The 27395-nt window shown below is 31.9% G+C and overlaps 1 protein-coding gene across 1 annotated transcript; it reads right to left on the bottom strand.

Annotated features, from left to right (window-relative positions):
* Positions 1–1034: 1034 nt before the first annotated feature.
* Positions 1035–27007, bottom strand: LOC129230673 (GDP-fucose protein O-fucosyltransferase 1-like). Its single transcript, XM_054865088.1, has 7 exons — positions 26888–27007; positions 23800–23915; positions 15617–15740; positions 15272–15440; positions 11309–11504; positions 9458–9691; positions 1035–4399 (listed from the first exon to the last, which is right to left on the bottom strand). Exons 1-7 carry the CDS (start codon positions 27003–27005, stop codon positions 4193–4195), a joined length of 1164 nt encoding a protein of 387 aa, XP_054721063.1. The 5' UTR covers positions 27006–27007; the 3' UTR covers positions 1035–4192.
* Positions 27008–27395: the final 388 nt, after the last annotated feature.

Raw genomic sequence — 27395 nt, 5'->3', positions numbered from 1 at the left:
AGCAAGAACGTTTTTATTCTCCATAAATATGCTTTCTTTTGGATCGTCACTCGTTTTTCTATCTCAATTTAATTTAAAGCTTGAGCTGGCTACCGCAGACCCCATGGCATGAACTCGTGAACCCCCGTGGGTTCACGGACCACAGTTTGGGAAACTCTGCATTATACTTTTAATGAGGATAAATGTTGAGGAAGAACGGGGGCACATACGGCCACTAACTGGCAATTAATTCATCATCGAACAAGTTGATCTATTTTCATAGATTAGTAGTAGTGTGTAAGAACTGCATTTGTGTGTGTAGTTTATTTTCAATAATTAACAATGATATCTATTACATCTAATATACTTCATTTTCTCATACTTTGTGCAACATATTAAGTAATGCAAATGTAATGGTGACTAAGGGTGCTGTTTCATGTGTAGGGGGCTCTAACTATGTTAAAAACCGATTTAAATTGTTGTAAGTTTTACACTCTCTAACTAGGAAAATATTTGGTTTATAAATACAGAATCTTACTTCCCAGAAATTCAGTTATCACGGTAAAGTCTGGAATGAACTAACCCCGATAAAGGAGGGCTGATTGTATATGCAAATCAGATACATAGTAAGAGGGAAGTTAAAAACTCAACCGTCCCCTCAAATTCCTGGTTTGGTACTTGTGCAAACCCAATGAAATCTTTCAGCGTGCCATCAGTCTGGGGCGGTATGGCATTTATACCTGAAGTATTTCTCCTTCAAAGGGTAGGTGGAAACGCTGATGCCTGGATTTTAGTTTTGAAATCAATAACTTATTAGGATTTTATACTACACAACTTTCAAAGAAATGCTTGATCCTGAGAATTATTAAGCAATAAAACTTTAAACATTCACCTTTAACGAAACACATCCAGTAAATATGTTGCACCAGACAAGGCTAAAAAGGCTGATTGTCAATCGAGGAAACATGAAACTTTTAGCATTAATACTTACTCAATTGTACGTAAGAACTCATACAACAACAAAAAAATAAATAAATAAAAATTAAACAAATAAATAAATTCACAGAAAAATACTTTTATTACATAAGTTACAAAAATAGAGCTTGTATCACATGAATGTTGAAGTAAATCACAGTGCTTAGGAAAATTTTTTGAAAAATGTGTCAACAATTTTTTGGAAGAAGGGAAAAAATCCTTCTGCTGTTTTCTGTCATGGAATGTGCTTTTGACAGCATAATTTTTGTTTCATATTTTTATCTCCAATTCAAGTAATATCTTTTTACCATTAAGTACCATAACTTCAAGCCTATAGTTTGCAAGTGATAAAAATGTGAAAATTTTACTATTTAAAAAAAGAGAGAGTCTTCAAGTAGAATTCAGTTAATATGATTAATGTATTTAGTTTTCTATCTTTAGAATTTTGGTGAATTTGGTTTTGAGTTTCATAGTTGGTGGGTATACAATAACTACAGAAAGGGCTAGCAAAGCAGCCCCAACAAATTTGAATATTAGCTATGGAAGAAGTGCCACGGCTCCCAACTGGTCTGTTTTCCTCTCTAAAAATCCCTTTTTTAGTTTTAAGTCCTCAAAAGTTAGTTTTTTACTTCCTTTTCCAAAAAAGGATTAATAGCTATCTATATAAAATGTAAGAGGATTACATTTTATACACACGACCACAGATTTTGACTTCGAGGATATTAGGATCTGAACGAACAGACGTTCCTCTGCACAGTACCTTCTCAATTGATGACTTTTGGGGACTTGACAAGCATGAATATTCTAGATCTCGTGATTCAGCTTTTTGATAGACATTCTATATACTTTCAATGGGTTCCCTCCGATTTTGGCTTGATCGAAAAGAGGAAAGTCGATTCCCTGGCCAAGACTGCTTTTAAAAAGGCCCGGGAAAATAGCAGTAGTTCCGACTTTCTCAGAAATCTTCTCGAGCAAAAAGGATGGAGTTGAATGTAATTCGTCAGGTTCCACCTGATCATTCATAGTGTTTTGATTGAAGACCTTGATGGTCTCACCAGTTCAATATCCATCGTGCTTTTTGAATGGACACATCAAATCCCTTGCTTTTCACCAAGGGGAGAAACAGCTTCCAGACTGCGATTGTTGCAGGAGCAATCAGGCCTCTCCCAATCATATTCCAAGTGCTTAAATTTCACGGTTCTCATAATTTTAAGAGATCTGAATTTATTTCTGGACTTCTTGGAGACTTTTGGTTTCATAGAGATGGTGTAGCTAAGCTACCTTAACCATGATCATTTGTAAATTTTGAACCTAATAGGGGCACAATAGCTAGAGTTAAAATATTGCTTACATGCAATAAATTCATTCAGCACAGTTTCTTGTTCTAATCAAATCTTTCAGGTAATTTTAATTTAAAAAATAATTTTTCAGTCAATTAATTCATCAATTACTACGAATTAATCAGTACATTCCAAATTTTAACCTTTAGAAGTTAAGATTAGGGTCTCTTTTTGGTATGTTTTTGAAAAAAAAAAAAAAAAAGAGAAAAGAATACAGGTCCCTTTTTTCCAAGGAGTAAACTAAAAAAACAGTTGGGAGTTTTGAAATGCAAATCAGAGGCTAAAAATTATGGTAAATAAAATAGTTTAACATATTTCAATAGGAAATTGTTCAATAACAGTTATTCATCAGCAACAATTAGAACAAGCTTAGCAGTCTCCACTTGTCAAAAGACAACTAAATAAAAAAAGCGGCAACCAAAAACATCAGTATCATTTGCCACCTTCTCCCCAACTCAACCTGTATTATCATTAGTTCCCTCTATTGGCAGCGAAAAGTTACTTCAACAATATATCTTCATCATGATCGTACAACATGATGAATTGTCAAAAGCTGATGGGAATGGTGAATAACGGAAGCATAATCGTGCATACTGACTTAGTAGCCAATTGAAAAACTTATTTAATGTTAAGTTACTTTTTTTGGTTTTGCAACAAAATTGACAGCTAGGGAAAAAAGAAAGGAATTGCAACTAATAAATTTCTTTCTACTCGCCACTGTCAACCGGAAAATTTTTCGATCTTGATCTTCAGCCACACCCCAAATGTTTAATATTCACAATACAAAATAAAGAGCTCTTTTTTGTATATTTTCACATGAAATATGTGAAACCAATTGTCATGCAATTCCATAAGATAAAAACTTTAAAAGAAAATTTATGAAATGAACCTGAAGGCAATAAGATAAATAAATACCTTTGTCTGAACAGTAAAGTAAGACAAACAACGTTAGAAAAAGCACAAATTTGCCAATTACAGGCAGACATGTGTTTCGGCGTTCCCTGTAACGCCGAAACACGTGTCTGCTGTAACTGGCAAATTTGTGCTTTTTCTAACGTTGTCTTACTTTACTGAAAGCAATATTTGATTCTTGACTATTCTGCACAGTACACAAACATATAATTAAAAACCATAAAATAGAGTAAGATTAATCACATTTCTACAGCTTCTTGGTTTTTAAATGAAATAAAAATTAAAAGAAAAAAAAACACTATTATATCATGTAACACGTTTTCAATAGTTATAATTAGGGTTCGACAAAACCAGAGCATAAAAAAAGATGCCTTGGCTAGTAGTTTATTCAGAAGCTATCTTATACTAGAAATTCTTTTGAATTCTTAAAAGATAAATTATCTGGTGCCTAAAAATTTTCTCTGGCTTTTTCGATTTTCCCGTTTTTGTCGAACATTGGTTATAAATTAATTTGAAGGCTGAATTGTTTATGTATAACAATTGACTAAAATTTATCACAAGGATTTGTTCTTCCTTGTTAGTTTGCATTTGTTCTCCATTTCTACATAAAATATCTCATTTTTTTACGTTTATAATCATGCCTCTTCATTAATATATACAATAAAAGATAAAACCTATAAAATAAAATTGCCAGTCACATTAAGTTGCCTAGTACATTTTTGTTTGCTAAGCACAAGCAAAAACTTATGAAAAATGACAGTAATTCATCATCACTGAAATTGCAATTGCTTTTGTCAAGGTGCTTGTTGTACTTACTTGATATTTAATGTGTGCATTATAGATAAATGCAAAAGAAATCTACAGGTAATATTTGCTTCCAACCAACTAACAATATTGGTAAAAGATTTGGCAGACTATACAGTCTAATCTTAACCAAAGATTAAAAATTTTAAAATGAAAGGAATTTAAAAATTAAAAAAGAAAAGCTAAAACTCATCGTGATTTCGGTTCACAGCATCATTTTCCTGTTTAACTGGAAAGGCCCAAAAAGAAGATTGCAAGTTATTTACATCCCGCTCCCGTTTTACAAATGCTGTAAATGAAGAAATACAATTACCAATAAAATGGTTTGACAGTCCAAGTATTGCTAGATCAACATGAGGGTCGGATTCAGAAAGTTTGTAAGCTTTTACCTAAAAAGATAAAAAAATTCTTAGTACAACCCAATATTGTATACACGCAAAAAGCATAAGTATATGAGTTATCTTGCATTCGCAATATTTTAAAATTTTAAGTGAGGAATAACAGTAGGTGTGACCCAAAAGTTCGTAAACACTTGCAAAAACTCAAAATGTTACTTGCCAAATAATAACAAAAACAACAAACATTTTTGTCAAAATGCTAAAAATCCCATTTTTAGCAATTGTTTACAAACTTTAGGGACAACCTGTAATCATAGTACATGCAGGTTTATGAATCACAATGAGTTTGAGATATTTTATAGAGAACAAAAATCAGCTACTAAATGAAAATCAAATTGTCTCAATGTGAATGATTTTATAAGATAGTGGTAATGTATTGACTTTTTACTTCCAGCTAGATTATATAGAAAAAAGTACAGTAGATCCTTGTTTTAAGTGGGTTTATTTTACACAGTTTCGATTATACGCGGTTTAAGATTTGACACCTTTATTTTATTTTATGCGGATGCGGCATTGCAAACAGATAAAATTGTCCCCTCTTTCAGAATCCAAACTATTCAAGATTGCAGATTACGCGTAATAAACTGCATTTTGCCGTGCTAAGAATCGAGCTTGGGCCACTGTAGACATTTTATGCTATTGTTTCCAGAGCTCTTTCCAGAAGTAAAGTTATTAAACTCACACAGTTCAGAACTCACTGGAAGAAGAGCTTTTAGGAGACAAAGGAGGCCAAAACCAACGAGGATACCGACAGTGGTGAAGCACAACCTAAAACGTTCATTTAAATTTTGAGCCATTCCTAGACAGTTAGAAATGATCTTTCTGATTTGTTAGTGAAGGAAGATTCTCCAGCTCTTTTTTATAAACAGAACACGAAATTAATTTATGTTTTCTTTATGCATGTTGTTCATAAAAGTCAGTATAAGTACACATTAAACTTATTATACAATTAGTCATCACTAGAATGAAGTAATTTGTTATCTACAGTACCAACCCCTATTTTAATGCTAGTATTAGGTCTCAAATTTTGCAGCATTTCCATGGAACGTAACCCCCGTGTAAAACAAGGGTCAACTGTATTGAATTCGTGAAAATTTCTGAATTTCGACTGATTTGCACATTTTGAGCCAGAGGTGGCGATTGGGGCTTATAAGTGGGGGGGGGGGGGGCAAAAAAGATAGAACTTCTAGCAACAAAACAAAAAATTAAAAAGAAAAAAAAGAGAGAGAGAGAGAGAGAGAGAGAGCAAAAAAATTTTGTTAGGGCTGGTTTTGAGAGCAGATAAGTGTTATTTGATATAAATCTAACTACTTAACTTATGTTTTTCTTAAGATTTTGATGAATTATGTACACAATAACTTTTCCCGAAGAAACACTTAGACATGAATTAAACATATTTACCCCAAAGCAGGGTTCATGACTTTTTTGATAAAATAAAATAAATAAATAAATAAAATTTAAAAAATCAGATTTTTAAAATTTAAATCAGATTTTTTTAATTTTTAGTTATTACTTTACATTTATAAACATAATATAGTTCATACAAATACATGAATCCATTCAGGTAAAAAACTAAGATAAGTTGTCTCACTATTCAATAAATTTTTAAGATTTATAATTGTGTTACACTAAGAAAAAATGATTTTGTTTTACGCTTTGCTTAAAAAATAAGGTTTCCATCATTGTGTACGTCTTAGTGTAAAAGAATATGCTAAGCGATTACTTTTCTTAACTATATTAGTGATGGTATATTTGAGAAACTGCAAATTTTTATTGGGTTCTGTGCTGAATTGAACTAATTTTGGAGTAAAAAAGCAATATTGCAAGAGTGAAAACATGTTTCACACATAGAAGATGGATCCATATAATTTTGCCTGTTGAAGTTAAGATTGTATAATGCAGTGTAGGGTAATGGCACCAGTTACAGACAAGGGTCCAGTAACAGACAGTCGTAAGTTTGCATTTAAATAATAAAAATTTCAGGTGGGTAAAACTGATGTTGCTGCGACCCATGAATACAAAGCAACCTTCTAGTTTTGCCAGAGTGAATTTCATGAACCTGTTGGTATTTATAAGGCAGTGGTGGAAGGTTATGAACAGCCACTACAAGGTTAGCCTGTGTTTCATGTCCATTCAAATTTGATAAGGTTTTACATCTAAAAATAAAGAACTTTTGCACATTTTGAAGAGAAAAGGGGTACTTTGTTCAATACTCATCCTTTCCTCATCCTATTTGTTACTGGGTATCATCAGCATTGTCAGTGTCTATCACTGGGGGGGGGGGGGACCTTTTTTTGAAATTGTGCTAATAAAAATAGAATTAACTAGGTATCAGAAGCAGCCAAATGTTAGATGAGATGTAGATGCATGAGAAAAAAATAGCTTAAAAAGTCTAAATACATTAAAAGGCTCAGAAAATTGGGTTAACCTGAGAGCGATGTCTTAAGCATGTCTGTTACTGATGCCGTTACCTTAGTTAAATTTAGAGCAACACATTCTAAAAATGCAAAATTAATTAGTAGAAATAAAATAAACTAATTTTAATCAATGATTTTGTTAAAAAAATATGTTGATTTGAATCAATGATTTTTTTTTTTAATCACTTGATTCAAATCATGATTTAAATCAAGATAATTTAAATTAACAAACCCTGCTTCAAAGTATTTTGAGGCGTCACAAATACTTGGTAATAATTTATTCAACAAGTGTGGCTTATTTAAGTATAACAATTGATTTACTAATATCTAAACAATGAATACATAAGCTAAAAGTTACTGCTTGTGCTAAATAATGTTTTGTAAACAGGTATACAAAGTAAAACAAGTAGCTATGTTCTGAGATTTTTGGCATTTCTGCTTTTTTAAAAATAATTTCTAGCTTTGGTTCTTAAATTGGGAAATAAAATTAATTAATTGACCATAAAAAGGGGGGGGGGGTCACCGCCGCTGTTATGAGGTGAGCCAAGTACATTTTGAGCATTTTTGGAAAATGTCTGTCTGTATATGTGTGACTGTTTTTTTTTTTTTTTTTTTTTTTGTGGCTGCTCTAGTGCAAAAACTACAGCATGAAAAGGAACGAGTGACATGAGTTTACACATATGTATTCCCATGTGAATTGGTGCTCATTAGTTTTGGTGCCAATTATTTCTCCAAGGGAGGTGGAGCAATCAAAAAATTTCTCAATTAGTTATGACTGACTGGTACATCTCAGGAAGTAATGAGCGGAATCAAACAAAAATTGGCTCACAGGAAGATTTTAGAGGGTACAGATGCTCAGTCAATGATGGTGCCAAGAGCTCAAAACGTGGTAGAGAAATAGAACTTTTTTTTTTTCACCTCATGTTACTTCTATATTATGATAAGTAATGAATGGAATCAAGCAAAAATTGGTCCACAAGTAGAGGATACGATAACTGATACAATTTTAGCGCTAACAACTCCAAGGAGGTGGTAGAATTGACCCCAGGGTTGCTAGATGTCCCGTATTTCAAGGGACAGTCCCGTATTTTGAAAAATTGTCCCGCGTCCAGGGGAACTTTCATACGGGACGGAGAAAGTCCCGTATTCTAGCTAATAACAATATTTCACACAATGAGACATTATTTGTGGAATAAAGCGCAATAAGAAAATTATGTGGGAGCAAACGCAAAAATTATTTTCGTTTTAATTTGGTTTTGTTTTGGCGGCAGACTATGAGAAGCCGAATGATTGCTTCCTCTTGGCGCATTGACAAATGTAAATAAAAGTATATCTTTGCGCATACGGCGTCAATCACAATGAAAAATACTTTTATACTTTGATCGGCGACATTTTGTAAAGTTTAATGCTCAGTTACGAGTGCATTTTTCAGATTTATCATGAAGAGACGTTCAACGTAGGAAAGCACCCCTTAAAAATACACCATATGCAGTAATTGTCCTCAACCTCAAAAATATCCCTCCCCTTTCACTCCTAGAAGCCTGTCCCGTATTTACTGTTCTTAAATTTGGCAACCCTGATTGACGCCTATATTTTTTTCTCAAGGCAACTCTACATCTCAAGAAATAATACTACGATTTAGGTAAAATTTGGAACAAAAGTGAACTTACACGGAAGCATGCCCTGATTCAACTTTGGCATTAATTACTTAAGAAGGCAGATTTTAGTGGTCTATTATGCTTAATTAATAAAACAATGTAAAAGATAAATCACTTTTGAAATGTTTCTGCACATGATTGCTTGAGAAAACCTTTCACGTGATTCAATTATTGGCAAATGATCAGAAAAATCTCAATGATTAAAATTTTTTATCAGTTGCCATCTTCTGTTCGTCAAAAAAGAAAAGAAAAAGTTTGAATTAATCTAAGCAAGACTCTTAAAATGACTTTCAATTTTCGCTCTTCGGTTCAGTTTTTACAGGTATATTTCAATAATTGGGAAATTGACACAGTCCACATATTTTTGCATGAATAAATTTGTTTTGATAATACTGTTGTTTTATGGCAAAGCAAATGATATGTCCCTACTAATAGTTTACATTTGCACAAGAAAAACATTCCTTGCACAAAGCATTGGTGCTAAAACTTTAACGGCACTCAAATAAGGCTGCCAATTTCCCCAATTATCGGAATCTTCCTGTTTTTGCAAATAGCAGATTTTTGCAGTAGCGATTTACATTAGACCCATGAGTTTAAAAGAAGATTTCGATCAAAGTTTCGTGACAGTCACAACATACTAGTTATGTATTGTAATCCTTCATATTTCTTTAAAAAATTAATCTATTTCACAATTAACTTACTACCGCATACAAATATTTAAATACATTTCTGATTCATCATTTATCATGCTGACAAATGAAATTCCACATCAGTTTACAAAAATTTGTCATACAAACAACAGATATTTCAGTATTACATGAATCAATTCATCACTGCAAGAAAATGGAGAAACGCAACCAAAAAATCAACTCATAAAATTGGTTGTTTATCATGTACAATTGACAAAGGTAATAACTTCAAAACTCAACTAATAAAAGTTTTAAAAAATATATACACATAAAAATGAATCTTACTTTTAAATCTTTCAAAGACTTCTCAATGTCATAAATCATATGATCACTGTCTGATGCAACAAAAACAGATCTGGCTCTAAGCGCTTTCACAACACGTCTCAGCTGCTTCAAAACGGTATCTTTGGTTGGGAAACAGAGTTCACGAGTTGCTTTTCCAAATTCATTTTTGTATCCTAAACATTGAGGAGCAGCAAACAATAGTGGACTGTGCTCAATATGCTCACAAGCTCTTACCTTTAAAAATAAATATTTATATAAAAATGATAAGACATTGTTTTTACAGTGATTGAATAAAAAAAAAAGATTAATAAAAAAGTAAAGAAAGGTATAAATGTTACATAATTATGCATTACGTTATTATATGTACATATTTCATGAGCTATATATATATATATATATATCTTTAAGCACTTATTTTTGAAGTTAGTTCTTTTCTATTAAATAAGCTCATTAAGCTAGAAATCAGTCTCAGGAGCAAGAACATGGATGCTTTGTACTGCTAATGCTTTTTGAAATGGCTTTTTTACACAACCCATTAAAAGAAATCACTTCCTTTAAGAAATGTGCATTGGAAAAATTTCATTAAAAAAACATATTTCTCATTCATGGCAGTAACCAGATTTTTGTTTTGGGGAGGGTTTTACCAAACATTTCTGAAGAAGCTTATATCATACATCAGATTTCATTTGTGCATCTATTGATTTTGGTTACAATAGCTTATTTAAAAGGTGGAGGGGCTGCTTTAAAATTATATCTGATGAAAAACAATGATTGATATGCACACTACATGATTTTCTTGTATGCCTATTATAATATTTTTTTTCAACAAAAAGAGTATTCACAACTCCAATAAACTATAGGAGGGGGGCTGCAGCCACTGTCTAATGGCGGATGAAAAAGGTAAAACAAATACACGCCGTAACTTAAAACTTGCTTTGAGGCTTAGTGAATGACAGTAATTTTTCATAGTGTTTGTGGGAAGCTTTCTTTTCTTTTCTTCTGAAATTACATTACATCACAAACTGTCTGAAGCCTGTAATTTACCCCAAAGAAATCAAGTGGAGTGGAATGTTTTACCTTTTTCTTTAGTGTTGTTAATCACCGCAAGGTAGCGTATTCGAGCTCTGGAGTAGCAAATATAACAAGAAACATTTTTTGGAATAGTTTCCAAAGATTTTGGATGAATTTTGTACCCTATAAACCGACCCCTTGCATACAGCCCTGATATCTTTTTATTTACAGTGCTTGATTCAAAAAATGAACATGCTGTTTTTTGCTTGTACTTGGATTTTGCATTTATTCACCTAAAAGAATTAGGAATAATTCTACAGAGAATTGGATTGTACTATGATTTGCTGTTTTTCTTTTGGGGTTGAAGGGCAATAAATAAAAATTTATGCTTACATTTTTAAGGTAATGCAAATATTTGGTACTCTAACTTAGTGAAAATCCAAATTTATTTGTATCAACTTCTTGAATCAGTTATTTTTGAAAGGGTGTAACAATTTCTACTTGCAGAAAAATTGATTTAAAAAAAAACATTGCCTTTAAGGAATGAATGCTTTACAAGCTTTTAACTTGTTGAAACTGAAAAAGAACAACATTATTTGAAAGTTTACAGAAGATACCAAAGCAATAAAACCAGTTTCAAGCGTTCACTGCATGCAGATAAACAAGATGAGAACAGAATATTCTATAACTCATAACCTTTTTCGTGTTTATTTTGAAAAACAAAACTTAAAATGAATTTACAAACCTTTTATTGATTTTAAACGTTTTAAAGCTATTTTGAGTAATCAGTTTTTCATCTCTAAAATCAGTATGACCAACTTCAGAGAAATAATGACTTACCCAATCCATACCATTTCGCAAATGTATTCCAACAAATGGTCCTTTTGGTTCCATCGACTTGATAAAATCTTTGGCTTTCTTGAGGACCAAGTCACTCCAAATCAAATATTCTTGAAGCTTTCTATTTTCTTCTTGAACAGGAAATGGAGCAGGTGCACCAGTAAAAGCCAATACAGGGTATTCTTCAGGAGGAAACCTGTACAAAAATCTTTTGTGTTAGAAATTAAAAATCAAATATTGGAAAATCAAAGTCACACAGATTTGAATTTAAATTACAATGCTTCATAATGAGCCAAAATGAACGAAAACTACAATACCAGCTCTGATAGTTAAAAATGATACATCATTGCAAATGCGTAATTTAATGTGAAAGCTTGTGATTTTATGATTGCATGGAAATTAAATTAAGATAACAATTTATAGAAATATGTCAGAGATTTCAAATAAGTTTTCAACATGGGCGCTACTTTTTTGTCCTGCGAAAGAAATTCTGTCCTTGGCAAAAATCTGCAGACAGATTTCCAACGTCCAATTTAAAGTTCATTTTACTTTCATTTCTTTGAAAATTAAATTTTTCAACAAGTTTTTTTTTTGATAAGATATCTTTGAAAATAATACAACTTTCAGTGTCATATAGAGGAAAATTGGGTCCATTTACGGACCATTTTGCCTGTTACGGACAGATTAAGAATCTGCAGATTACTTAGAGGGGACGTTAAAACTTAGCAAACAAACCCTAACAGCAGGGTTGGCAATGTTTTGGACACTACGGTAAAAACCCTGGTTTTTACCGTCCTGTCCAAAACCCTTGTGTCCAAAACTGTCCGAAAGTGTCCAAAACTATATGTTTAGATAAATTGTACTCTGAAAAAACATCAAAACAGAATAAAAATTATCAAAGTAATGTTTTATATTGAACATTAATTCCATGAGAACATTCAACTTTTTTATGCAGCTGATTTATATCTACAGTAGGCGCCGCTTAATGTGATCACGGTTAGTGTTATCATTCGCTTAATGTTATCAGAATCACTAAGTCCCAGAACACTTGTATGTTAACACACGTTAAAAAAGTCGGTATTGTAGTCAGCGTCTTTGTTTATTGTTATCACTTTTTCATAAACTTTCATTTTTTTCCCCCGTTTTTGTTCCTTAATTAGCAGAAATACATAGGCAAACCCTGAGGAGACTAACTTTCTGTTTAGCATTTTGTGGTTTTCAATAGCAGTTCAAAATTTTTCTAGGAATGAAGTTACAGAAAGTTCGCCCCCAGTGACCACAGACTCTCCCTAAGAAAACTTTCTTTTGCATCTAAAAAAATTCAGTCGCTGGACATGTTGCAGGCATTGATGTAGGACTTCCATTGTTGCCATTACTTTGTAAGCTGTTAAGGAATTGTGTCGAGATTGAAAACAAAGCGAAGTTAAATTAAAATTTAAACAACAAGCAAAACCATGCCGGAGAAGATAGAAAAGCTGAATGTGCTTTGAAACTGGTTTACGAATGTCAGGGAAAACAATCATATTTTACTTCACCTATTGCTATGTGATTAAAAATTGCATAATTTAACTTTAACTTTTTAAAATTCAGATATTTCCATTCTGTCGATTTAATAATTTAAAACTGCGTTCAGTTAAAAGCACCTTAATTGAAAAAAAAAAATAAATAAAAAATCATTATTTTGTGTCTCTTGGATTCTTTTCGGTTATTGTTATCAGTTGGTTATTGTTATCAAATTGTATTTGTCCCAAAGTGATCACATTAAGCGGTGCCTACTGTAGTTACATAGAAGTTGAATTCTTGATTAAAATCAATTTGTATGCAAGAGTTTATTTAGTTATTATTATTTTGATATTAGTAACCAAATTTCTCTATGTTAATGCATGTGTGCAAATGAAAGCAGGGTTGGCAAGGTTTTTACCATACTATTCAAAACTCTTGTGTCCAAAAGTGTCCATAACTACTCTTTGAGAAATTATATTTTGTAAGAAAATATAAAAACAGAACAAAATGTGTCAAAATTATTATTATTATTTTTTTTTTTTTTTTGACTTTTTAATATATTTTATGTGAACATTCAAGTATAAATAGTATAAATATATATGCAATTTATATATGCAGCTAATTTTAATCTAGTTACGTAAAAGTTGAATCTTTCATTAAAAATTTCAATTTGTATGCAAGAGTTTTTTTCTTTCCATAAACCAAATTTTTCAACATTTATGCATGTGTGCAAAAGAAAATGTTCAAAATATAGTGCAATAATTGATTTAAATGCAATAAATTACAGTTTTTTAGTTACAGAATGTACTATATTAAAAATCTGAACTAAAAAAAGAATAACACAAGTTTTATAACATAAGTGTTTAATCATCAATGTCTTGTTCTTTAATCTATGATTTAAAGAACAATTTTTGTTAAAACATCATGTAAAACTAATTTCCAAAAACCATTTATTTATTAATTTTTTTGGCAGCTAAATATTGCACATTTAATAACATTCCTTTGAGTTATAAATGGAACTGAAATTAGCTGTCTTGGTAGTGTTGTGAATTTCCTTTCATAACTCTATCAACTGTTACATAAGGAAGTTTTTATGTGATAGTTAATGGCATTTTTTTAGTAAAATACTTTTTAAATGAACATTTTTCAGAAAAATATTATCCAATACTCATTAATTAAACCTCATTAATATCTATATTTATACATTACACATATTGCAGTAAATACGAATTGATTAGATTACACCATTTTAGCTTTAGCATAGTTTTGGACAGTTTAAGACAGTTTCGGACACTTTTGGACAGTTTTAGACAGTTTTGGACGGTAAAAACCACCTGTCCTGTCCTAAACCAGTTTTGGACAGTCCAAAACCCAACCCTGCCTAACAGGTAACAAGCATTTTAGAAGGTATATAAACTTTTACGGTAATAACTATCATACACACTTACATATTAGTTAGTGTGCATTTAAGTTAGAAAACATGAAGGTTAACTTAAGCCAGGTTATGGTCCAACTTTTTGCACAGAAGAAAGAAACAAAGGTTACCATTTAAGTTATTTATATCTCAAGCAAATCAGTTAAATGTTAGTTGAGAAACTGCTTCTTCAATAGGATTCTAACTTGGAAAAAATTTCCAGAAACAGTTATTGCATGCAAAGGGGTTAACAGTTTAAGTGGACATTTGATTTTCAAATAGGATTGATAAAATGACAAGGATCACACTTGTTTGCCATTTAATCAATTTCTGGTCTTCTACTTTTGTACTTATACAACTATAGAGTAATATACCTAATATTAAATATTTGCATTTCTTAAACATTAAATGTACAGTAAAACTATTGAACGACAGGCCTAGATTTAAAGGTGTGGCTACTAGGTAAAAAATAAAATTTCGTGAAAATATTCAATAATCATGGTCATTTTATGAAACAGGAAATCTATGGAAAAAAAATGCAGACATAAATATATGAATAAATTGCAACAAAAATAAAATGCAATTTTAACACCACTATAGCTATGAATAGAATGCAATATTTACAGATAAATTTTAGAATTCACAGGTGAAATACATGCACGTTTTTTATTTTGTTCTAAAATACTATAAGTGAGTGACTTAGTTTCTCAGCATGACTGTTCACAAAAAATTAATTTCAAAACTAGATATTTTTTATCAAGCAAATATTAGAAATTTGAAACCTTAAATCTGCATTTATATGATTATCTGCATAATAATCTTAAATCTGCATTTAAGATTATTATGAAGAAGTAGCTTCAGTCAGTTGTTTTTACTAGATACAATTCGTTTTTACTTCTTTTAATATAAATGAAAATTTCATACATGTTATTGATTTTTGTTTGAATTCTATTTCTTACTCCATTACTATAGCAAAAATTATTTCTTTTCCCTAACAAAAAAATTCATTAAAAGCTATATTTTTGTTACAGATTCCCTATATTTACCTTTTATTCCACCTTTTACTTGTGTCATGATAATGGACATCATAATGTAAAGGATTATAAAAGACAGATTCATCAAAATCTACATCAAATGTATCCCAAAATGGCCCAAAAGGATTTCCATCTTTTGCATTGCAATCATTTCCATCTCCTCGAGAAGAATAGCAGAAGACTAGAAAAGATGAAAATTCTTTAAGTTCTACTCCGTTCTATCCCACTTCATTAAAAATCACATAATATGGATTTAACCATGCAGCACTTAGGTCTTATTGAGTCATACTTTGTCCTCAAAAAGGTCTTGGAAAGTATTTCTTCAGAGTGAGAAAAAGAGTAAGAACTTTGAAATACCTTTTCTTTTTCCTTGTGGCCATATCGTTGGAGCTATATTTTGCATAAAACTTTCCATTGTAATTACTCTATGGTATTCCTTCAAAGGCTCTATTTCAAAGTATGTATCAAAAGGAACTTGTATCTACAGAATAATAGCATGTTTTTATTATAATATTTACTTTCACATGAAACAAAATGATAAATTTCATAAATAACACTGAACATGCTGTTCTCTTTCACATTCATCATAATAAAGCAGAAATTATATTCAAAACAACAAATTCATAATTAGTTGAAACTTCTGCTGAGAACCAAAAACATATTTTTTCAACATAGTGATGAGGAAAATCTCATCCATTTGGGCTCTGAAATGAACTATCAACATGATATTAATCCTGAAGTCTGAAAAAGGATCACTGCAGCAAATCATTGTTTCCTGGACTGTTACTGAACAATATAATTATCTATTGTTATATATTTATAGTAAATAATATAATTGAACAATAACATTTATAAAGATGAGGATATTATTAAATCACATTAAAACTAACAGGGTTCATACCCTTTAGGCAGAAAAAAATTCAAGCACTTTTCAAGTACTTTTCAAGGTAAAAAATTTTGTTTTCAAGGCAATATCATAAATTTGTACTAAAAATATTGTATGCAGATTTCATTTACTACAAACACATAGAAATAAGGCAATAATACAAAAAAGTATAGGAAAACAAAATTGTTTTTTCTACAACAAGAGACGCTTTGATGAAAGATCTACTGCGTTGAAAGTCTTTCTGAAAATGTTTGAAAAGTTCGGTCATAAAGAGAAGCAGATACCAAGAGGTTTAATTTTGAGGTTTTTCAAAGGTTGCAGCAGTCAGAGGTTTGTATATTTTCCAGAATCAGCAAATTAATACTTAAAAAAAAACCTTTCATAAGTGCTTTTAACTTTTATGGGAAGAAACTAAAATACCCAAGTTCAATGGCATTGCCAGAGAGGAGTTTTTGAAGTCACTCCCCCCCCCCCCCGGTTTCAACATTTATTTCCAATATCTATACAGTGGTTTATTACAATATAAGGGTGGTTAGGACAAAAACACTACCCAGAAAGTTATTTCAGTTTGCACTATTAAGTTCTAAAAATATTAGGTTTGCAAATCATTTATAAGTATGCAAATCAATTATTCGTATGTATTTATTAGCTGTTCAGCCAATAAGGCATTTCAACTGTCCTCGAGTAAATTTAAAAATTAGGAAGTAAGAAAAGTTTATGAAAGTCCACAGTCCAGTCTCTACACCTCAAAATATACAAAAGCAGCTTAAGCAGTGATAAATACTCTGAATGCAAACTTGAGCCTATTCAGCTTTCATTGATTAACTTGCAATAGACAATAAATGTGCAAGTTCAGATTTATAGAGCCATATTTCGAAATTGAAAAGATTCAAAAGAAGTTGACATGTATGATGACAAAAGTAGTTTTATTTTGGGAAAAAATGGGTTATTGTTGAAATTAGAATTTAAATTTAGAAAGGCAATAATATTCAGGTGTAATTGTGATTTGTGAGTTCATAAAAAATTACCTGAAAGTTTCAAAGAGCAAAATGGGGCGGGGGGGGGGAATAATTTTTAAAACTAAGACCCCTATTACTTGAATATACATATGTACAACAATAACTTTTGCTATGCATACAATTCATAAAATAGTTTATTAAGTCAAAATATTCTGCATAGAAATACCATGCCCAGTGCCTGTTGATAACCAGCAACAGGCACTGGGCCTAGCTAGGCTGGTACTGGTCAATTTATTAGATCCAAATGAAGATGAAAGACCCTCCTTAAGCTATCTACCCTTTGCTGATTAAAGCCTCTTTCAGTAAGCTCCAAGTACCCACAACCTTAATAAAGTAGTAATTTTGAACATTTGAGGAAAAGGGGAAAGTTGGAGATATAAGGAGGTAAAAGCATAAAAACGAACACTACTGGATTTCAAGTGAATAATCATAACACAACCACCCCTGTTATACACCATATTTATTTTAGCAGACATAAAAAAATGATGTACTTATAAATAAAATTATATAAATCAACTTTATATTTAAAATACAAACTTTAAGTTAATTTGTTAGGTGCTCAACTGCTGAAATTTAAGTTTTTTTTTTTTTTTTTAAATATGTTATGACCAAAAATTAGGTAAAGATAATCATTCAAAATTGCAAAAATAAATAAGCAAATAATTAAACAAGACCAAGGTAATAAATTCTTTAACTCTTTAGTTATTAAAATAAAAAATAAAATAAGCTAATCTGATGTAGCAGTGTCAAAATAACTACTAATTGCCAAAAATATAAAAATATTTACAAAATGCAAAAGGATTGAAATCTCAAACAAGGGAAGCAAATTTTCGCGAATTAAGTTTAATGTTGTCATGTTTCCCATAAAATAAACTTATATTTTACTGAAATTAAACATAAAATATGCTAATCTACGGTAGCAAATATGAAAATAACATCCGATTAGTGAATATATTTAAATATTTGCAAGATGCAAAAAGATTGAAATTTCAAACACGAGAAGCAATTTTTCGCAAAGTCTGAGTTCGTTCGACGTGGCATGTTTCCCATGAAATAAATTTATTTGTTTTTTATTAAAATTAAACAAAAAATATACTAATCTAAGGTAGCATATGCGAAACTAACATTTGATTAGCCAAAATATTTAAATATTTGCAGGATGCAAAAAGATTGAAATTTCAAACACAAGAGCAATTTTCCGCGAAACCCGAGTAAGTTCAATGTTGTCATGGTTTCGAAATTAATTTCTTTGTTAATTAATGAAATTAAACAAAAAATAAACTAATCTAAGGTACCATATGTCAAAATATCTTTCGGTTGTAAAAAACATCAAAATATTTACAAGATGCAAAAGGATTGAAATCCCAAACACGGAAGCAATTTTTCGCGATGTTGCATACTGAACACATGTTCAGAAAATTGCATTGGTGAAATACTTTTTTAAAACTTCTAAGCACAATTCGTTGATTTTTGAGAGAATTTAAGCACTAAGAAACATTTTCAAGGTTTTAAAACTTTTTCAAGGTTTTCAAGCACTTGAAAATGAACTTTTTTTTTTCAAGCACTTTTCAAGGTTTTTCAAGGGCGTACGAACCCTGACTAAGTAGAATCAGATGGGTAGGTCACCTTTTTAAGGTCTTAAATGAACACCTACAAGTAGAAGATTAAGAGGAAGACCTAAAAAAAAAAAAAAGGAAGGGCTGCCGGGGTGAAGATTTTGCAATTCTAAATGTTAGGAAATGTAGATCAATTTCTTAGAGGAAGGCTGAATGAGAAAAGCTTCTGAAGAAAGTCAGGGCCCACAAAAGCTGTAGTGCCAATACTGATGCCTTTGATGAGGAAAAACCAAGTTCATTAGTTAGTGGGGGGAGGGGAGCAAAGGGTGCATACTCAATGCAATTTTATCAGAAAACAAAACCCCACCCCCTCCGTGCAAAAGCATTAATTCGCAAGATCAAAGGGGGGGGGGGAATCCTCTAAATCATGGGCTTGCTAAAAGAATAAATTTGAAAAAATAATTTTACAATTAATTTTGTCCTTTCTTGTCTTTGTACATTTTACAAATATGCTATTGCAATGTGTAGCATATCGCCGGTGTGTTTAACAAAAAAAAAAAAATTTACATTCGGCTTGGGTACATATAGTGTTCCCGCTAGGCCGTTTTTTAAGAGCAAAGTGCCCTGCCCTTTTTCATATCGACAGAATGCATCCTGCCCCTCTTTTGGATCGCAAAATGTGCCCCGCCATTTTCATAAGTAACTAAGTGTGCCCTGTGTTTTTTAAAAGATGCCTCAAGCATCATTTGGACCCAATGCAATATCGGGTCAATTTATTTGTCCAGCAATCATCAACAAAAACGTCCATGTCTTGTCAATGTCATCAGAATTTCACCTTAAAAACGGCCCCATAAATAAAAGGAGAAGCACACACCTAGGCAAAGAGGGTATGAGATTCTTGGAATTCTAACAGGCTTATCAGATGAAAACAAAAGCATGTTCTTCCTTCTACTGAGGATGTGTTTGAAAGGATGTGGGAAGGAGTCTATGAAGATGGGGGGAGTCACTGTTTCATCTCTCCACATTCTTTATCTTTTGAGAATCAACAATGAGAAATAGAGGGAGATGGTTTTTCCTTCCCAGTATTTTCACCTGAAGGACCAGGGGGTGCCTGTTCCAGGAAAAGGAGAAGGAGTACATATTTGTTTTGGACAAGAACAGAAGAACTATTCAATTTCTTGTTGGAGTGCAAACGCAAACATCACGTGCATCGGAAAGTACACGGTTCTTGACAATGCTTTCTGCAAAAAGAAAATTAAAAGAGTTAGGAAAAGGGTAAAGAAGTCGGCAGAAAAAATATGAAGATTAATGGCATGCTTCAGGCTGTTCTTTTTGTTGCAGAATAGAACAGAAGCAGGGTTGCTATGCTCTTGATAAACCTTGTCACCGGCTTGGAAACAACGTTCATTTTAAATGATTGAAAAAGGTTTGAAAGCTAATATAGTGCTTAAATTTCTTAGAGTCAAAGAAACTCACAACCTATGCCTGTTGAAATGGCCCATGGTCAATTCTGAAAAAATACAAAAAAAAAAAAAAAAAAGTAAGGAAAAATTTTAAAAAATAATTTGCGAAATATTTCCTCATTTATCGTTCTAGTTTACAATTTCAAGGTTCAATAAAGGTCGATTTTATCCCATTTATATCTACCACTTCCCCAAAATCGTACTTGTAAAATGGGAACATTAAGAAAAATAATGTAATAAAAACGACACCTTCACCAACATGAAAATTAATTAATGAAATAGAATGTTAAACTGAGTAATAAACATCGTAGGAATAGGATATTTTCGTAGTGTTTCAGCCCTTCGTGTCCGATTTTTGTTTGCACGTGGAAATTAGGCTTAGCTAATTGTGGCGATTTGTTAGTGATTGTGTAGCAATCTTTCTGCATCTGTTTATGGTTAGTTAACTTTCTGATTATTTCCTAAGTACTCCACAGTACAAGGCCTACTGAGCTAAAATACAAGGGTATATTGTTGTTATTTTGGATTTTTAGCCCCCCCCCCCAAAAAAAAGCTTTTGAAATTGAAACATATTGTTTTGTTTGAAGTTTGCCAGGGAACTTTTCAACTACAAAACATTTATTTATCCCCAAAGCAGAATATTTTACGATGTTCTGCAACGTAAAACCATTTGACCAAAATTGTTCTGCAAGTACTTCAAGCATTGTACGCGAGAAAACGTGACATTTTCCACAAATTGGGTGCCAAAAATCAAAATTGTTTCATATAGGAGGTTTTATTCTTCTTTTTTTTAATTGGACTGTTGCTATTTATTTCTTTGGAAATAAGATATTTCCGGAAACATTACAGCTTTCAACCAAATGACTAATTAAAGAGCACTGAATTTGGAAAATTAGTTGATCATGAAAACTAAAAAATCAAAAAAAAAACTTTAACAGGGTGTCAAACCTAAACCGATTGAGATTCTCCAAAAATAGTTTATATGCTTTCTAAAATGTATAGAAAGAGCAAAGAAACAAAATTTTATAAAAATCCGAACCTAGGTGTCAAACCACATTTTTTTGGTTAATTTACATGGCAATTATGAGCAATTAAAATAATGTTACTAAATAAAGAAATTGATTTACTGAAATAATAAATAAAATGAGTCGAGTTTGGGTTGCATATAATCAAACACTTTAAAATTTTCTAAATAATTGAAATATTTTCTAGATGCAGAGGAATTGAAATCTCAAACGAGATACGCAATTTCCGGCGATGAACGTGTTTCAATGTTGGCATGTTTCCAAAACATACGTGTGTGGCGGAAATTGCAGTGGATGAAGATCGATTGGGAAAGTCCTACAAGACTTATTGAATTCAACATCGCGAACTTTCCGCCAAATTATCGTAATTTGCAAGAATTTTAGATTTTCTTCTAATTTTAAGAAATCTGCAGAATTTCTGCAAAATTTTATCTTGAGTTGGAAGATATTTGTAGAAAATCTGCAGTTTCTACAGATTTTCTGCACCGCGGTTTCTGCAGATTTTCTGCACAGCGGTTTCTGCAGATTTTCTGCACCACGGATTATGCAGATTTTCTGCGCCGCGGTTTATACAGATTTTCTGCACCGCGGTTTCTGCAGAAATTTCACTGATATCTATCTGTAGAATTTCTGCAAACAATTTGTTTGAGTTTTCCTCTCACATTTGAACAGAATTGTTCTGCAGCTCAGGCGTCTGTTCTGCGACGTACGTCGCAAATTTAGTAGTATTCTGCTTTGGGGTATTTATCTATTCCTCTTCGCTGAGTATTTGTTTTATCTTTGAATACGATTTTTATAAGATTATATTTATAAACTTATTGACATAACTAAAAACATACTTTTGAAATACTTGTACTTTTTCCAACTAAAATTATCTTGTAGTTTCTTTTTCATAAATACTATATATTGATTTAAAAGATCAAAAAAAAAAAACAAAAAAAAACACACAAACATAAAATGAGGATTTATTAAATTTTCACATGCTAGTGAGATAAAAATCTGGGACTGGCTCCAGCTGCTTATGCCACTGCATACATCTACAAACATATTGAATTTGAACAAGTCCAAGACTAGAAATAGAATTCAAATAAAGCCGTTTTGGTTCTGCACCTTGCTACAACTGCATTTTTAAAGCACTGCACATAGTATTTTAATTTAATTACTTTGTTTAAAGTGCAATAATTTTTAAAAAGTTGAATTAACTTTTTATCATGATTTTGATGTCTACTAAAATACTTAATGGCATAATGCACATTACTAGGTAATATTGAGGTTGGAATAGGGGATCAGTTATTAAATACTGTTCTTCTTACATTGAAATTCGAAGGATTTTGAAATGCCTAGAATTTTTTACTCTTATGGGATAAGTATTCAAAAGAAATTTTGGCCTGAAAAGTATTGAACAAAGCCAAGTTTCAGCATTAGACAAATGTTCCATTAGGCATTAGAGGGGGGGGGGGAGTAGGGCGTGAGGTCAAGCTAACCCTATTCTAAAGACAAGCATTTTCTGGATGAAATCCTATTAAAAACTGAAGTCGTTAGTGGCGATCAAGGGTTGGGGGGGGGGGGGGGGCTCAAGGTGCAGGTACAGACTACACTGTTTGAATTTTTGTAAGTTGTTTCAAGATGTTATTTCTCTTTTTGTGGAGAGGGGAGGGCTCAGTATTTTTTGAGGGGTAAGTTATAGGTCTTCGGTGGGGGGACACCACATTGAAATAGTGCCCTTTTTATAATAAATAATGCCCCTTTCAAAGACCAGCACCCTGCCCTTTTTTTTCCTAGAGTGAACACTAGGTACATATATTCCATTCATTAAAATGCTATCTAAATTGTTTGTTTTCACAACTAGAAACTTATACTAGGCATTATGACACCTAGACTCATATTCTTATTATGTAGTATGATCCAAAAGTTCAGGGGCAAATTGTATAATACCTAACCCTGAATAGTTCACACCAAAGCACCTTCAAAATAGTCACCTTGAGCAACTATGCACTTCTTCCAATGTTTGTATAACTTTTGGAAGCACTCCTGGAAGTTATTTTTCACAACCTTCTGCAATCCTTCTAAGTTTAACTTCATCTGACAAAAGAAAACGGCGCTCCTGCAAATGTTTTTAAACTGCTGGTAATAGGTAAATGTCACACGGAGCTAAGTCCAACGAAACGTGGTATTATTTGTTTGATATCCAATCAAAGCATGCAAAGGTAGTCTCCTCTTCACCACTATGAAGTTAAAGTTGCATTGCAGGAGGCCTTAGAGGAGATTGCAACAAATGTTTCCACGAGTGCTTCCAAAAGTTATATGTACATTGGCAGAAGTGCATAGTTGCTCAAGGTGACTATTTTGTAGGTGCATGTGCTTTGGTGATGTGAACTATTCAGGGTAAAGTATCATACAACTTGTCTCCGAACTTTTGAATTATACTAGGTATAACTTGATTTCAACAACCTGGAAAAATCCAAAACGACCAGCCTAGGAGATATGCTTTTTTTTATAAAAAATGTTTCTGTCAATGAATATAAATAAATCAACACAGTAATTGTTTTACTAAAAAAACAATAAATTATAAAACAGCTTAATTTTCTTACTGATCTTGAATGTCCGGTTCTATATTCAACCCATGGTGGAAGGGCTAATGTCCTATTTAGTCCACTAGCAAAAGCTAATGCTCCAAGAAAGTGATCCACTTGATTACCAAATCTGCCTGTACAAACAAAATAAAAATTTAATTTTTACAGAATATTAGATTTTTTTAGCATAAATACAGTCAAACCTTGATATCTCGAACCTCTTTATCTTGAAAACCTTAATATCTATCTTGAAACAGAATTTTCCCCCAACATTTTGCATAAAAACTCTTAAGTTTATTTTCCATTGTTATTTCGAACTTTATTTTTTGAAAGCTTTGTTGTGTCAAAATTTTTCGCACAGAAGCAATATTTAATTGCTATTTTTCGTGGCAATTTTTGTAGAAGAACCAGTTTCAGAGACATCTGTTCATTGTGTTCAATATTACAGCTGGGCACATTTCTTATTGCACAGATTATTCATGATTTTATGCTAGCATCATGCATTAAGTGCTGAGTTTGATCATTAGTTTTACTGAGTTTTTAGTACTTTTTTTGTATCATATTTAGCACAAATAAAAAAACTGATATTATATGACATGCACAATTATAACTTAAATAGGGAGTAATCAACTATAGAACTTAGAAGTTTGGAAAAGGACCTTCTCTCAAAAAATAAAATAATCAAAACATAAGTGTCCAGTCTTTGATTGTAAAGTTTTATTTTGCCGCAGATGGATTCATTTTACCTCCCCCCCCCCATCCCCCAAATTCCAAAGGCATGTTAAGAGGTGGAACATTATTGAGATATACACAAACTACTAATTCATACCTATTGTAATCTGTAATTAAGAAAACTTACTACTTTCATTGACAGCATGGATTTAAACTGTAGTAAAGTTTGTTTAGAAATGCTCAATTCAATTAATTCTATAATCCCTAAAAACCTCAGTGTTTAAAAGGTCACCAAGGACCAAGGGAACACATGTGCCCAAATTTAATAAAATGTATGTAGTACACAGGTCCTGATCAAGTGAAGGTGATGCTCAGGTCCTGGCAAAATTTGGTGCCCCCCTCAGAAGAAAATCTACATTTTCAAAGTAGTAGTTTCCAAAAAAAAAAAAGGAAGAACGAAATTAACCATATTTTGATGCGCAAGTTCATGGTCCTGCGGGATCGTGCATAAATCGGGCCCTATATACAGTGGCTCCCAAAAGTGTTCGTACACTTTGAAATTTTTTAGTAAAACCAAAATAATGCAAAACTGAATTCGAATATGAAGTCCAATATTTTTTCACATCATTCTTATGTCATTCTAAATACAACCCAGTATTTTTTTTTCAAAATATTGACGGATATTCTTTTTGAAATGGGTCAGAAAACGAAGAGACAGAGAAATAACACGCCACAAAAGTCATCGTACACTCAAATATTTTCGAATAAGTTCATGATTAAAATTATCATATGCCAATTATTTAATACTTTTGTATTTTGTTGACCCTTAAAAGTCATTTGGCTTTAATTTTTTGCTTATTTATTCCTTAATATTGTGCTTATTACTTTAAAAAGGCTGGTATTTGTAAAAAACAACAAACACGATTCGAAATTCTATTTTTTTCCCTCATAGTAGCCGTAAATTGGTTTAAAATGTCTCAAAATTAGAGAATTTATACCATTCTATAGTAAAGTACTAGATAAAATGCTTTAAAGAAAAGAATCGGACTGAAAACAAGGTAAGAAAAGGTCAGCTGGCAAAGTTAACAAAGCGTAATCGGAGATTTAAAGTTAAAAATATTAGGAAAAATACAAATTTGAGTGCTGTAAATGTTTCTGCAGAGTTAAATGAAAAATTTTACATTTAATTTTCACCTAAAATTGTTCACCAAGTTCTCTGATTAGCTGGATTAAATGGGACCTCTTCACGCAGAAATTTTCTTGGTCGTGCGAAAAACAGAAAGCTTATGCTTTTCGTTGCAAAATCAATGATAAATAAGCTCAAAACGTTTAACAATTACGTCTTACTTACGGATGAAAAGGAATTCAACATTTTTGTTAAAATTGTAAGTAGAAGAAGAAAAAAAATTTGGAGCTTAATCTTAAGAACTTAGTTGGATCAATTAATCATGACGGTGGAGGTGTTATAGTGTGAGGGTGCATATCATCATCAGGACTTGGTAGTTTGGCATTTTTTGATGAAATAATGAACCATGCCGTTCCTTTAAATATTTTAAAACCTAATTTTGAACACTTAGCCAAAAATTTGGTTATTAAAAACAATTTTGTTTTTTTTATCAAGATAACGATAAGAAGCAGTTTTTAACGTTGGTATCTAGTGTCTCGAAAATTGTCCTAAAGTTTAGAAAATACCCCCTCAATCTCCAGATTTGAACTTAATGCAACATATTTAGAGATGTCTGGTGGCTAGATTACAAAAATACGGCTTTGGAACGAAAATAGAGCTAGAAAACAGTAAGACTAGAGACAATGTGGTTGAACACTTACTCAGAAATTACGCAAAACAAAAAAAAGAAAGAAATTTGTTGTGTTGTTGACACTGCATGTAAATAATAACTTAATAAAAAGTTAGGTTATTCAATAATATATAGACATTTTTCAAAGGGTACGAAGACTTTTGTGAGATAAAATTTCCGGCCTTTTTTGGTTTTTTATTGTTAAAAAATTAAGTTTTAATGTTTTTTAAAAACTTTTTATGTAGTTTTGTTAAAAATTGATCATAGATCTTATAATTAAATACCTATTCCGAAATATTAATTCTAACTAACGGATAGGGGCCAATTTCGCTGAAAGTTGTAGGTGTACGAACCCTTTTGGGAGCCACTGTACATTGGAGCACAACGATAGTCTATATAAAATGCAAAATTTGAAAGCATTCTAACTATTAGTACGACAATTTCACGCAATAAAATAAATATGAAATCAGTTTGATAATTACAGGGAGCAAGATACCCCACCATGAACATAGAAAACACTACGGAACGACATCATGATTTATGAAACAGAAACTTGGCAAGATGTAACTTCGGCTGTACAATTCTTCATCACGAAAGCATTTCTGCTGATATGATATAGCATTGAATGAAATTCTTACCCATACAGGGACAATACAAAACGTATCCATTTGGATCAATGTCATTGCTGCATGATATAGTGCAAATATTGACAATTAATGTCACACATGCTGTCAAAACTACAAATGTAAGCGCCATTACAGAAATCGGAAGAAAAAGTGTAATGCCAAATGCAACATATAAAAAAGTGTAATTGCTATGGGAATAATTCTGACTGCGATAAATTTGAATACTTGCCTAAAGATTCTAGAAAAGTTTCCTTAGAGATTTCTGAATAAGTTATAAGTTTCATATAAGCTATTCCATGAGAGAAACTTGAGTTATTACTGCTGTTTGTTTTATTTTAAGATTTAGAGGCAAAGCCGCATATAAATCGATACGACTGATAGCAACCGGTTGGTTAATCACGTGACAGCAATGACGTCAGCGGTTACTAACCGGTTGTTCACGAACCAATATTTCATCGAAAGCTTTCGAAAACGACATCGGAAGCAACCAGTTAATCGGTAGCTCTCAAGAACGCTGCGG

This window comes from Uloborus diversus, chromosome 9, assembly GCF_026930045.1.
Source record: "Uloborus diversus isolate 005 chromosome 9, Udiv.v.3.1, whole genome shotgun sequence".
NCBI classification, from domain to species: Eukaryota; Metazoa; Arthropoda; class Arachnida; order Araneae; family Uloboridae; genus Uloborus; species Uloborus diversus.
This window is presented reverse-complemented; position numbering and strand designations above follow the sequence as displayed.